Here is a 14,586-nt window from a genome sequence, read left to right on the forward strand (position 1 = left end):
TTGAAAGCCTTTGATGGACAGGGGCCTCTCCGCGCTGCTTTGCGTTGACTCGAAAACACAACATCGGCAGGACTCGAAGGGTTAAGACACGTCTGTGGGAAAGTTGGAGCAGTTTGGTGGCTCCGCCCCAGAGGTGTGACAACCCTGCCGTGTTCCACTGACTACATCAGCAGCCTCTGTCAGCGAGAAGGTGCAACTAGCTGCAGGCACACAGCTGAGGTCAGCGTTGGAAAAGATTCTATCTCTATGCCCACTGACGATCAGCAAAGAAAGATCTTTCTTTGCTAAACCTGAACGCCGTTTTATTTTGATAGATCAGTTGGAAGGCCATTGCTGTAAAAGCTCCCTCTCGCTTTGGTGCTGGAGAGAGTCTGTGTGTGGAGTCCGTGAGCAAAAATGGCAGCACTCCTGTGGGAAGGCTGGAGGCTGAGATTCCTCGACTGGGTACGGGGGCTGGTCGCGGATCCGCAGGCGGAGGAGGGGTCGGGACCACAGGTTTACGAGCTGCACGTGCGTCAGCGAAAGAGGTGAGCGCGGCGTGTGAGGGGTGGGGCGACGGGGATCACAAACCATGCGGGTGAGCGAGGCAGCCCCTCCGTGTTGGGCGAAACCACTTTCTGTACCCTGGGGCACGGCCGCTTGGCCAATCGCCGCGTGCCATGAGATGGAGCGCCATCGAGGCTGTCCCAAACGCATCGATGGATCAGAGCGAAATGGGGGGGAAAGAAACCAGGGGAAAAGGTTGAGGGGAAGAAAAAACAAGCGTGTACGGGTAAATCCTCCGAAGCGAGGTACAGGGGAAGCACCGACAGGATAATCAGGCGCAAAGAATTGCCGCTCTCCCGGTTTTCTGGTGATCCCAAGAGTGGAGCTTTGCAACGCTTGGAGCCTGGAAGTTAGGCTGCGTGATATTATCAGGTGGGGAATTAATGGGATGGTGGCACATTCTTCCGTCTGCTAACTTAACCGAGGCACTAGCCCATTTCTTTTAACAAAGCAAGAATGGTGTGCATCGGAATCCGTGCCATGGCCCCAACCTCTGGAATTCCATCCCTGACCCTCTCCGCCTCTCTACCTTTCTCCTTCAAGATCCACCTTAAAACCTACCCCTTTGGTCACCTGTCCTAATATCTCTTTATGCGGCTCGCAGTATTCCCGCTAAGCTGCACGACCGCGCATGCACGAAAATGTGAATGGGTCGCGTGCCCAGTTAAAGGGGCCGCGTGCCCAGTTAAAGGGACCGCGTGCCCAGTTAAAGGGACCGGACACCCAGTTAAAGGGACCGCGCACCCAGTTAAAGGGACCGGACACCCAGTTAAAGGGACCGCGCACCCAGTTAAAGGGACCGCGTACCCAGTTAAAGGGACCGGACACCCAGTTAAAGGGACCGCGCACCCAGTTAAAGGGACCGGACACCCAGTTAAAGGGACCGCGCACCCAGTTAAAGGGACCGCGCAGTAAAATAAATTAGGAGGAACAGTGGTGGCTTGGTATCCAATTTTTGTCCGATAACGCTCCCGTGAAGCCCCTTGGGAGGTTTTACTGTGTTAAAGGTGCCATATAAATGTAAGTTGTTATTGATACGAATGTTTTCGACCTTCGTACCATAATATCGCCCAGTTTAATGGGCGCCCTGACATTACTGTCATTTCTGTCGGCTTTGCGGTTAGCTCCTCGTTATTTCATGGCGGGCTCGGACACACATCAAGCAGCCGTCACCACAGACGCATCGGTGCCCCCTCTGTGCCCACCTACGCAGTGGCATCGGTTGATTGATGGAATCTGGGTACTCAATTTTCACTCAGTCTGCCGCCAGCCCCCCTCCCCTCCCCCTGCACCCTTAGAGTCTGGTGGATAACAACTGCCATGCAGAAAGAGCTGGAAGGTTCCATGCCGGTCGTATCTTCTGGACCTTTGGTCTGCGAGCAGTGAGCTTGGGGCGATGTGCTGAGTGTACGTCCAGTCCGCTGAAAGCTGGCAAACTATATTTTGTGTGAGTGTACTGAGTGTGTGTGAGTGTACTGAGTGTGTATGTTTGTGTACTGTGTGTGAGTGTACTGAGTGTGTATGTTTGTGTACTGTGTGTGTGTGTACTGTGTGTGTGTGTACTGAGACTGAGTGTGTATGTGTGTACTGTGTGTGTGTACTGCGACTGACTGTGTGTGTGCACTGTGTACTGAGACTGAATGTGCGTGTGTGTGTACTGAGTCTGAGTGTGTGTGTGGATATTCTGTGTGTGTGCATTGTGTGTGTGTTGTGTGTACGTGTACCCTACCCTTTCTCTTGCAGACCCTGATAGACCTACCGTGCATTTCCAGCCTTTGCTGTGGTTTTTTAGTCTATAGTTCATGGAAGATTGTAGAGTTATTTTCTCGTGTGCTTTTTCTCGGTCGCTATCATACCATCAAACTTATTAATCCCACGGCCCCTCCCCTAATCCTCGATGGTTATGTTTAGCACACCAGCTTTTGGTGCTGATCGAGCAGAGGGCTGTCAGTGCTGGGGATTGGCACTGTTCCATGGTTGTCACTAGGTGTCAGCACTGAGAACTCTGAGCTCAGGAGTAACAAAGGCTGCAATCGAAGCAGCACATCCTGGAAAGACAATCAGATTTCAATCAACATCCGATTTGAGGAATTAAACTCTTATTTCCCACTACAGAAGCAGCCTGGACTGCTGCATATGTCCAGTCTTTTCTATTTATTTTTACTTTTTATACAGGGTAAAGCTCCCTCTACATTGTCCCACCAAACACTCTCAGGGCAGGTACAGCACGGGTTAGATACAGAGTAAAGCTCCCTCTACACTGTCCCATCAAACACTCCTAGGGCAGGTACAGCACGGGTTAAATACAGTGTAAAGCTCCCTCTACACTGTCCCATCAAACACTCCTAGGGCAGGTACAGCACGGGTTAAATACAGTGTAAAGCTCCCTCTACACTGCCCCATCAAACACTCCCAGGGCAGGTACAGCACGGGTTAATTATGGGGCAAAGTTGCTCGACACTGTCTCAACCACCAACCTCATAGTAGCGCCCTCTACTGCACCAGTGTGGTATTTCCATCGCCCGCACCCTTTCACCTTGTGGCCCTTCTGACTGGTGACATACTTCAATTTCTCTGTTTTCCTATTGTGATGTCCCTCCAGGATGATTCTGCACTATGGCCCGGTTGGAATAAGGCCAGGTCGGAATAGCCACACTCCTATTCCTGGCCCCCTGTTCAGCACTGCTCCGTGGCAATGTTTGAGTGTGGCAGCTCGCTGTCTCGGACAAAGCCACTTCCTGTACTGCAGGGCACAGCCACTTGCCCAATTGCTGCACAGTTGCATGTGTGAGACTGCGCTCAGGAACTTGATTGAGACCATCCCAAACTCATTCCATGTGAGATCCTAACCTGCTCAGCCTGCAGAGAGGGGAGACCTTCACCCTGTCGATCTGGGCTGGATTGGAACTCTGCTCCGAAGAGGTGAAAGGGCAATATCTAGCGCAGTGTACCAATCACATCCGATGAGCATTCAATCTTACTGTGAGATGGAGCAGATGTTTGTCAGACATGAATTGATGTTATTTCCAGATCATTGGGGACTGCCCACATCCATCATTCCTGTTTGATCCCACAAGACTGATTGAGCTGAGTACGTGGCTGGTTTTAATTTAAGGCCAGAATTGAGCAGTTAAATTTTTTTTTTAATTAGGAACACAGAATAAGAGAACATAAGAATTAGGAGCAGCAGTAGGCCATACGGCCCCTCGAGCCTGGTCCCCGATTCAATGTCCATGGCTGATCTTTGACCTCAACTCCACTTTCCTGCCGTTGATTCCTCGAGTCCAAAAATCTATCTGTCTCAGCCTTGAATACACTTAATGACTGAGCATCTACAGCCCTCTGAGGCAGAGAATTCCAGAGATCCACCACCCTCTGAGTGAAGAAATTTCTCCTCATCTCAGTCCTAAATGGCCTATCCCTTATCCTGAGACTATGCCCACTAGTTCTAGACTCTCCAGCCAGGGGAAACAACCTCTCAGCATCTACCCTGTCAATCCCCCTCAGAATTTTACAATTTGCAGTGAGATCACCCCCTCATCCTTCCAAACTCAGACAGTATAAGCCCAATCTCTCCTCAAAGGAATCCAGAGAAGTCATGACAATCCTCATACTGGTTTTTGTCAGAATAAATTTATTTTGGGTAGAGTCAGTTTTTTGATGGGTATGGCAGTGTGGTGGTTGGGGCGAGGGAGTAGCGAGGTTGGGGCGAAGGAGAGGTGAGAGATCGTGGAGCGATGTGATCGGGGCCCAGGAGAGGCGCGAGTTCGGGGCCCAGAAGAGACGAGAGCCCAGGGGCAACACGGGCCAGCCCACACTGCGATATGTGTGCACATTAGGTCCGTGCAGCAGAGCTGGTCTCCAGTCATCTTGGACCAAGACCTAGCTCTGTCAAGCCCGTGTGGTGGCTGGTGTGCAATGGCCACCACACATTAAAAAAATCCACGCACAGGCATCTTCTACCCTTCAACATGTAGTTCGGGACCTGGAATATTAGGTCCTTCATTGAAATACCTGTGAACTTTTTAGCGTGGAAGCAAGTCATCCTCGATTCGAGGGACTGCCTATGAAGAAGATGATGGTTATGTTACTGGATTAGTAATCCAAAGCCCTGGACTAATGATCCAGAGAACTTAAGCTCATAATACTACCATGGAAGTTTGAGAATTTGAATTCGGTTTAAAATATCTGGAAATAAAAAGCTGGTATCAATAACAATAACCACAAAGCTGTTAGATTGTTTGGGTGACTGCATGTTTGAGTTTTGCTCAGCAAGCACCCAGCTCTGGGGTGATTTTGTTGGAGAGCTTCATGCTCATTGGTGCTGTCTGTCACCAGTTTGTCTCCTATAGGTTGGCTCAGTGGGTAGCACTCTCGTCGCTCAGTTAGTAGGCTGTGGGTTCACGTCCCACTCATCAGCTGGGCTGACACTCCAGTACAGTACTGAGGGAGCGCTGCATTGTCCGAGGTGCCATCTTTTGAATGAGATGTTGAACCAAATCCCTGTCTGCCCTCTCAGGTGGGCTAAAAGACCCCAAGGCAGTAAAGAAAGGAAGACTTGCAGTTATATAGCGTCTTCTGGAGTTCAGAAGAATGAGAGGTGATCTTATTAAAATAATGAGGCGGCTTGACAAGGTGGATGCAGAGAGGATATTTCCACTCATAGGGGAAACTAAAACTAGGGGACATAGACTCAGAATAAGGGGCCGCCCAATTTAAAACTCAGATGAGGAGGAATTTCTTCTCTTAGAGGGTTGTAAATCCATGGAATTCTCTGCCCCAGAGAGCTGTGGAGGTTGGGTCATTGAATATATGTAAGGTGGAGATAGACAGGTTTTTGAGTGATAAGGGAATAAAGGATTATGGGGAGCAGGCAGGGAAGTGGAGCTGAGTCCATGACCAGATCAGCCATGATCTTATTAAATGGTGGAGCAGGCTCGAGGGGCCAGGTGGCCGACTTCTGCTCCTTTTCTTATGTTCTTTCACGACCACCGGACATCTCAAAGCTCTTTACAGCCAATGAAGTACTTTTGGAGTGTAGTCACTGTTGTACTATTCAAAGAAGAGCATGTGAGTTCTCTAGTGTCCTGGCCAACATTCCTCTCTCAGGCACCACCACCAAAACAGATTATCTGTTCATTTATCTCATTGCTGTTTGTGGGACCTTGCTGTGCACAATTTGGCCATTACTTTTCCTACATTACAACAGTGACCACATTTCAAAAGTACTTCATTGGTTGTGTTTTTAAATTTATACTCAGGTTATGGCCATTGATGGCAAGGCCGGCATTTATTGCCAATCCCTAGTTGCCCTTGAGAAGGTGGTGGTGAGCCGCCTTCTTGAACCGCTGCAGTCCGTGTGGTGAAGGTGCTCCCACAGTGCTGTTAGGGAGGGAGTTCCAGGATTTTGACCCAGTGACGATGAAGGAGCAACGATATGTGTCCAAGTCAGGATGGTGTGTGATCTGATTGAGAAGCACTCGGGAATGTCATGACATCATAAAAGGCGTTATTTCACTACAAGTTTATTTATTCTTTCTTTCTTAACAGGATCAATGATTCACCTCTACTTTTTGCTGCCAAAGAAAATAAAGATCAGGATATTAATAAGCTCGCTCAGTGTCCATCAGTTGACCTTTTTGAAACAGGTGAGAAGGGTTTTTTTTAATCTAGTCTGCGCGCGCACCTCTTGTCGAAAATTTTATTGTCACGATTTTTGGTCACGTTTTTGTTTAACATTGGAACTGCCAATGTGACGATCCAGGGTGGAAACCCACTATGTAAACAGTTGCCTGTAACAATGTAGTTGCAGGCACTGTCCAACATATGGCGCTGTGGAGCATGTTTCTGAGATTTCTCTGCCAACTCTGTTCCCAGCTTGTGTACAGAGACATGTATGTTCATCAGCTACATCAGAGCCAAGTTACTAGACTGTCACAATCTTGCTTCATTTAAACTTTGTTTTCTGGGCTCTGTAATGGCACTGGGGCTAAAGTGGACGTGGTATTCAGCACACTGACCCAACAGGGCCGCAGGTATAATCCCTGCTCTGTGCTGCAATTACTCTCACAGCCCCCTGGGTTGGTGGTAAGGGGAGAAAATAATTTATGTGAAGCTATCTTCACAGTGCAATGTCTATGGCCTTGAAATTCATCCTTCTCCAATGCCTTTAGATCAGCCTGCCGCTTCCCTCTGTGCCTCTCTTGGCATTCTCCAAAGGACCCACCGTGGCACTTGTCGCTGTCTCCTCCCAAGCAACAACCCCAACTGTCCCATCCTACTCTCTCACCGACCTTGCCACCCAGGTGGTTAACCCTCCAACCAAGGAGGGCTAACCTTGCAAATTTCCTCCCCGTCCAACACATCCCTCCAAGCAATGACCATGTGTATTCTGGCAGTAAATCAGCCATCATGGATCCTCTCAAAATCTCCTTACAGAATGTCCGTTCACTTGCAAACAAGGCCCTTGCCATCATGACTTTATCGTGGATGACTGCATTGACATCATGACACTAATGGAAACTTACTGAGGGATAATAACACACTACCTTTAATGGAAGCCTCACCTCCCAGCTATACCTTCCACCACTTGCCCCGCCCAGACTGTCATGGTGACAGTATAGCTCTCATCACCAAATCACACCTTGGTCTGCCCCCACCCCCCACTCCTCCAGCACTTTCTCATCTTTTGAACTTCTCACCTTATTCCACCCCTCTCACCTCTCATTCAAAATTCTCGTTCTCTACCTTCCACCCAAATACGATAAAAACTTTATCACGGATATATCCTCACTACTTTCCTCTCTCAGCTTCTGCACTGAGCGACTTCTCATCCTCGGTGACTTCAACCTCCATCTCAATTCATCATGCTCTCTCTCCTCCGAGTTCACTACCCTCCTGTCCTCCCGTAATTTCTCCCCTCCATGTGAATTCCTCAAACAATATTCACAGCCACCCCCTTGGCCTTGCCATCTCTTGTGGCCTCGCTATTCCGACCGGGTCACTTACAGATAAGGCCATCTCTGACCATTTCTTTGTAATGCTCTCCACCCACACCCCCCTTCCCCCACCCAACCCTACTTCCTTTTGCATCCACCCCTGGAAATAACCATCTCCAAACTCTCTCATAACTGCACTTATCAACTCAAAACTGTTCAACCTCTTTTAACAATGACATTTCTGCAGCCACCGATCTACTCAACCACACCCTCACCACCACCTTTGATGCCCTAGTCCCTATTAAAAAGATTATTCTCTCCCACGCTGGCCATTCCCCCTGGTACAGCCCTCATCTTTGCTCCCTCAAGTCAAAAGGGCGCAGACTTGAACAGATGTGGCGGACAACTGGTTTAGCCATTCAACGTCAGATTTGGCTCGAATACAGAAAACATTATCGGTTCCTACTCTTGTCTACAAAAACTGCTCACTATTCCAGGATCATTCTGGATTGCAAAAATAACCCAAGGCTACTATTCTCTAATGCTAACCGTCTCCTTAAACCCCTGTCCCCTGTCTCCACCACAATCACCTCCAACAACAAGGGTGAGGAGCTCAGGGACTTCTTTGTCTCAAAGATTGAGACCATGCGATCAGCTGCCTCTGCGAGATCCCTTCCTTCCCACAGCGCCAAACTTCATCTGACACTCCCCCCTGCCCTAGCCTTAAATGCACATCTTTCTCTAGTTTCTCTATGATCTCCCCTCTTGATCTCTCCAAGCTCACCTTGTCCATGAGACTCACTTCCTGCTCCCTTGACCCTATTTTCACTAAACTGCTGACCACGCAACTTCCTTTTCTGGCTCCCATGTTAGCCGACATTGTTAACGGTTCTCTCCTCAGATACTGTTCCCCTCGCCTTCAAATCTGCGGTCATCACCCCTCTCCTCAAAAAAACAACCCTTGACCCCATTTTGCTTGCTAGTTATCGCCCAACTCCAACCTCCCTTTCCTGCCCAAAGTACTTGAACGTGTTGTTGCCTCCCAAATCCATGACCATCTTTCCATGAATTCAATGTTTGAATCCCTTCGATCTGGTTTCCGTCCCCGCCACAGTACCGAAACAGCTCTCATCAAAGTCACAAATGACATCCTTTGTGACTGCGACAAAGGTAAACTATCCTTCCTCGTCCTTCTGGACCTGTCTGCAGCCTTTGACACAGTTGACCACTCCATCCTCCTCCAACGCCTCGCCACCATTGTCCAGCTGGTTGGGACTGCACTCGCCTGGTTCCATTCTTATCTAATTATCTTATCTTATCTTATTCTAATCGGAGCCAGAAAATCTCCAGCAATAGCTTCTCTTCCCACTCCTGCATCGTTACCTCTGGTGTCCCCCAAGGATCTGTCCTTGGCTCCCTCTTATTTCTCATCTATATGATGCCCCTTGGCGATATCATCGGAAAACACGGAGTCAGTTTTCATATGTACACCCATGATACCCAGCTCTACCTCTCCACCAATTCTCTCGACCCCTGCTTGGTATCTAAATTGTCAGATTGCTTGTCTGACATCCAGTACTGGATGAGCAGAAATTTTTGCCAATTAAATATTGGGATGACCGAAGCCATTATCTTTGGTCCCCACCACAAACTGCGTTCCCTAACCACTGACTCCATCCTCTCCCTAGCATCAATCTGAGGGGAACAAGACTGCTCACAACCTAGATGTCATATTTGACCCTGAAATGAGTTTCCAGCCACATATCCGCGGCATAACTAAAACCGCCTTTTTCCACCTCCGTAACATTGCCCACCTCTGCCCCTGCCTCAGCTCTTCTGCTGCTGAAACCCTCTGTTACCTCTAGACTTGACTACTCCAACTCACTCCTGGCCGGCCTCCCACATTCTACACTACGTAAACTTGAAGTCATCCAAAACTCAGCAGCCCGTGTCCTAACTTGCACCAAGTCACGATTACCCATCATCCCTGTGCTTTCTGACCTGCATTGGCTCCCGGTTAAACAGCGCCTCGATTTCAAAATTCTCATCCTTGTTTACAAATCACTCCATGGCCTCGCCCCTCCCTATCTTTGTAATCTCCTTCAGTTTCACAACCTCACAAGATGTCTGCGCTCCTCTAATTCTGCCCTCTTGATCTCTGATTATAATCGCTCAACTATTGGTGGCTGTGCCTTCTGTTACCTGGGCCCAAGCTCTGGAACTCCCTCCTTAAACCTCTCCGCCTCTCTACCTCTCTTTCCTCGCTTATGACGCTCCTTAAAACCTACCTCTTTGACCAAACTTTTGGTCATCTGCGCTGATTTCTTCTTTTATGGCTCGGTGTCAAATGTATCTATTTTGTCTTGTAACACTGCTGTGAAGCGCCTTGGGATGTTTTACCATGTTAAAGGTGCTATATAAATTAAAATGATTATTAATAATGTTATCAACATCATTGAGGGGATAAGACAGGATTTGTGAGAACACAGTTGAAACCAATTCGGTCTGCATTACTGTTCTGCCTTTGTTAGTAATAAATGTAATGTAAAAACATGTATTTATTCTTATACTCTTGCCTAACACGAGATGTACCAAAAGAGTAGTCCTGCGAGAGAGTACCTTCTAAGTCAGGGCAAATTCCTCCAAGGACCATCTCCCTTCCTGGAGTAGCTGTCTGAACAGGTCACTCCCCCTCCCCGCTCCCCCCCCACCCCCTCCCCGCTACCCCTCACCCCATCCCCGCTCCCCCTCAGCCCCCCATGGCGGAAAGCTACAATTACCTGTCAGTGGAACCTCGGGAGCACTCTTTTGGAAGCAGCGTTATGTCGGTTGTACTGTAACTGTGCTCCGACCCTCCCTCCCCAAGATGGGCGCAATGAATCTCTGGATTTCTCCCCAAATTCCGTAATGCCTCTTCGATATCTTTCCCTTTGGGCTTTCACCGCCAGACAACTTTACTGAATCCTATCGCAGACCTTTCTCGCTCGCTCTCTCTGCAGGCACAATGGGGGAGACGGCACTGCACGTAGCCACCATGTACAACAACAACAGGGCGGCGATCGCACTCCTCGAGGTGGCGCCTGAACTCATGAGCATACCAATCACGGGCAAGCTGTACGCAGGTACCAGCTGCATTTGCACAGGCTTTTCTCCATCAATCTGAGGGAGGGTCAGCACAGGGGGAGCGGGGTGGGGTGGGGGGAGGGGACCCAAGTAAAGGCACTGCATGCCCCTACACAATGCACAGTACAGTGGATAGGTAGTGAATGGGGAATGGGGGAGGAGCAGTGGGGGATGGGAGTGGGCAGTGAGTGGGGGAGGGGCAGTGGGGGATGGGGGTAGGCAGTGAGTGGGGAATGGGGAGTGAGTGGGGGATGGGGTTAGGCAGTGAGTGGGGGAGGAGCAGTGGGGGATGGGGGAGGGGCAGTGAGTGGGGAATGGGGGGGGAGTGGGGGATGGGGGTGGGCAGTGAGTGGGGAATGGGGGATGGGGGTGGGCAGTGAGTGGGGGAGGAGCAGTGGGGGATGGGGCAGTGAGTGGGGGATGGGGGTGGCAGGGAATGGGGAGTGAGTGAGATTTTGGGAATAGTATAGCTATTGATGTTTCCATGAATGGATGCTGATCAATTCGGAAATGACTTGCGACCATTTTGCCAAATAGGGGAAACAGCCCTTCACATCGCTGTGGCAAATGAGAATGTGAGTCTGGTGAAAGAGCTGATCAGCCGGGGAGCTGATGTGGTATCTCTTCGAGCGACTGGGGCCTTCTTCAGGCAAAGCAGAAGTAGCATCATATATTATGGTGAGTGCACAATGTGTTCAGGCCTAGATTTGGTATTCAGTGTCAATGGGTCGAGCTTTACCCACTGCACTGCTTGGGAAATCACGACCCTTTGACGGGCGGTCCCAGCAGGCGGAGCTCAATGCTGGAACGCCCAAGAGAAAAATGTAAGCTTCCAATTCAACCACAACATCTTGCATTTATACAGCGCCTTAAAGCCGGCAAAATGTCCCAGGGCGCTTCACAGGAGCGTAATCAGACCGAGATTGACGCCGAGCCATATAAGGAGATATTGGACAGGAGATTCAGGCGAATATTAGGACAGCAACTTTTGGTCGCTTTGCCCTCTGCTGCAGGTGTAGGATGGGCACCCTGATGCCCATTGGGGGTACTGGTGCTCCTTCGCAGCTGTGTAGGTGACCCTGTCTCCTCAATTTGGGATGGGGAATCTATGATTTCAGGTGTAGGTGCACTTAAAACCTGCCCTGCTGCACTTTCACCAATGGGGTGGGCCGATGGGAATATCAACCCTGAAACCTTTCTGGAGCTTCTGAATTTTGACCCAAAACCTTAAGGGGTGCACAGCTCAGACCATTCCCATTAGGAGTTTCTCTCTCCATAAGCTTGAGCTCATCCAATAGTCTCCTGCCTGTGTCCTAATTGGCACCAAGTAATGTTCACCCATCTCTCCTGTGCTCGTTGATCTACATTGGCTCCCGGTTAAGCAAGGTCTCGAATTTTAAATTCTCATCCTTGTGTTCAATTCCCCCCCAATGGCCTTGCCCCTCCCTATCTCTGTAATCTCCTCCAGTCCTCCAACGCTCCGGGGTCCCTGCGTTCATCCAACTTTGGCCTCTTGCGCATCCCCAATTTCCTTCGCCCCACCATTGGCGGCTGTGCCTTCAGCTGCTTGTTCCTAAACTCTGGAATTCACTCCGTACACCTCTCAGCCCCACCACCTCCTTCTCAACCAGTGTCTGCTGTGGCTCAGTGAGTAGCACACTCGCCTTGTGTTTTTTAATGACTCAGCAGCTTTTTGCTGCTTTGCTAATTATAGCAATTCAACTATTCTCAGGGTTTATAGTTAATTCAAACTAGGAGATTCTTGTTCAGATTATAACAAATGCTTTTAATACAGGCATATTGAATTAAAACGACAGAGATTTATCAAGTAAATTACGTTCTGTTACAAAAACTATTACTTAACAAATTATAGTCACAGCCTGATTCCCAATAGCATCCTCTCGAGCGACCGTGGTTCTGACTCCTTATCCTCTTTTCCTGCTGAAGATTCTTTCTTCCTGTTTTGATTCGCACTGCCTTCCCAGTAGAAGAGTTGCTTTCTTTATACCCTTTTTGTGCCAATGTGACAAGTTAGCAAAATGAGTCCTGGTGTATCTCATGTTTTCAATGTCCGAGCTTTGAAACCTTGAAAAGGGTCTGCTCTATCTCCTAAGCAGTCCCGTTAATCTCTGTACCTCCCACCAGCCTAAACATTCTCAAGATATACTGCCTTTCTACTGATAAGGTATGTCACGCTAAGCAGAACCTGATGGTCTTGTTATTCTGTACTAAGTTCAACACATTGCTTTGGTTACTTAGGATGGTTCATTTACCATCAAGCTTTGCTTCTCAGCTTTCTCCAGTTTAAAACCCATTTTATGCTATACGGCCATTTTCTATAATTTGTATCATTTATAAGCGAGTTTTACATACAATCAATGCATATAAAGGAAGTTACATACATAAAGGTTATTCATTAATCAAAGATGTGTAAAATAAGCTTCTTAATTCTAATTTCTAATATCTGTCAATAGGCGATATCTTACAGCCTCTGGGTCAGAAGGTTGTGGTTTCAAGTCCCACTCCAGGGACTTGAGCACATTAATCTAGGCTGACACTCCAGTGCAGTGCGGAGGGAGTGCTGCACTGTCGGAGGTGCTGTCTTTTGGATTGGATGTTTAACCGAGACCCTGTCTGCCCTCTCAGGTGGACGTAAATGATCCCACAGCATTATTCGAAGAAGAGCAGGGGAGTTATCCCCAGTGTCCTGGCCAATATTTATCCCTCAATCTACATAACAAAAACAGATTATCTGGTCATTGTCACATTGCTGTTTGTGGGAGCTTGCTGTGCACAGATTGGCTGCCGTGTTTCCCACATTACAACAGTGACTACATTTCAAAACGTACTTTAATGGCTGTAAAGCGCTTTGAGATGTCCGGTGGTCGTGAAAGGCGCTATAGAAATGCAAGACTTTCTTTCTTTTTAAGAGCTATCTTGAAACCCACCTCTTTGACCAAGCTTTTAGTCACCCCTCCGAATATCTCCTTCTTTGGCTCAGTGTTTGTTTACGGATCTATGTTTTTCTGTGGTAAAGGTGCTATTTAAATGCAAGTTGTTGTTATTGACAACAAATATAACCAAACACTTCAACTCAAATTTACTGTCATATTTTACACTCCAAAAAACAAACACAAGAGGGTCAGAGAAAAGAGAAACAGATAAACATTCTGTTCTGTACTGTGAGTCAAATCAAATCACCTCAGGCTTATCCCAAGGAGGTTGAATTTCTCGAGCAGCGCATTGCTTAACATGTTCCTGGAAAAGTTCTGTCGCTGTCGTAACACAACCATGTAGTTATGTACATGGTTGTGTAGTAGCTATGATGACTTTTGTAGAACTTTTAACTGTGACATTAAAGTGGGACCTCATCAGTCTGTTCTCATGGCTCAAGTGGAAGTTAAAGCTCCCTTGGCACTGTTCCAAGAGCTGGGAGTTGCCCTGATGTCCTGACAAATATTCTTCCAGAAACCAACACCCTCAAAACCCACTAGTGAGTCATTCACCTCTTGCTCGCTGTGGGATCTTGCTATGCGCCAAGTGTCTGCCGGATTTGCCTGTAGAACAGCAGCAGCTGCACTTCAAAACGTAATGAATTGGCTGTGAAGGGTATTGGGACCTCCTGAGAATGCGATAAGATATATTATGAATGCAAGTTCTTCCTTCCTCTCTATGGAGCATTAGGAACAGGAGGAGGTCACAGCCTCCCCAGGCCTGCTCTGCCATTCAACTACAACAGGACTGATCTGTAACTCAGCTCCATTTACCCGCCTTAGCTCCATATCCCTCGATACACTTAACCAACAAAAATCTATCGATCTCAGCCTTGAAAGTTCCAATTGACCCCCATCATCTACTGCCTTTTGTGGGGAAGGGGGGGGGAGGGGGGGAGAGTTCCGGATTTCCGGCCATCTGTGTGAAGAAATGCTTCCTGATTTCATTCCCGAATGGTCTGGCTCTAAATTTTAAGATGATGCCA

The 14,586-nt window shown here is 48.3% G+C and overlaps 1 protein-coding gene across 1 annotated transcript in view; it reads left to right on the forward strand.

Annotated features, from left to right (window-relative positions):
- The first annotated feature begins 396 nt into the window (after positions 1 to 396).
- Positions 397 to 14,586, forward strand: part of trpv6 (transient receptor potential cation channel, subfamily V, member 6) — a 64,168-nt gene continuing 49,978 nt past the window's right edge. Inside the window, exons 1-4 of the mRNA XM_070858163.1 lie at positions 397 to 527; positions 6,097 to 6,194; positions 10,484 to 10,606; positions 11,145 to 11,285. Of these exons, the coding sequence (XP_070714264.1) occupies positions 397 to 527; positions 6,097 to 6,194; positions 10,484 to 10,606; positions 11,145 to 11,285 (493 nt within the window). The remainder of the gene's footprint in view (positions 528 to 6,096; positions 6,195 to 10,483; positions 10,607 to 11,144; positions 11,286 to 14,586) is intronic.

The sequence above is a fragment of the Pristiophorus japonicus genome, chromosome 16, assembly GCF_044704955.1.
Source record: "Pristiophorus japonicus isolate sPriJap1 chromosome 16, sPriJap1.hap1, whole genome shotgun sequence".
Classification (NCBI taxonomy): Eukaryota; Metazoa; Chordata; class Chondrichthyes; family Pristiophoridae; genus Pristiophorus; species Pristiophorus japonicus.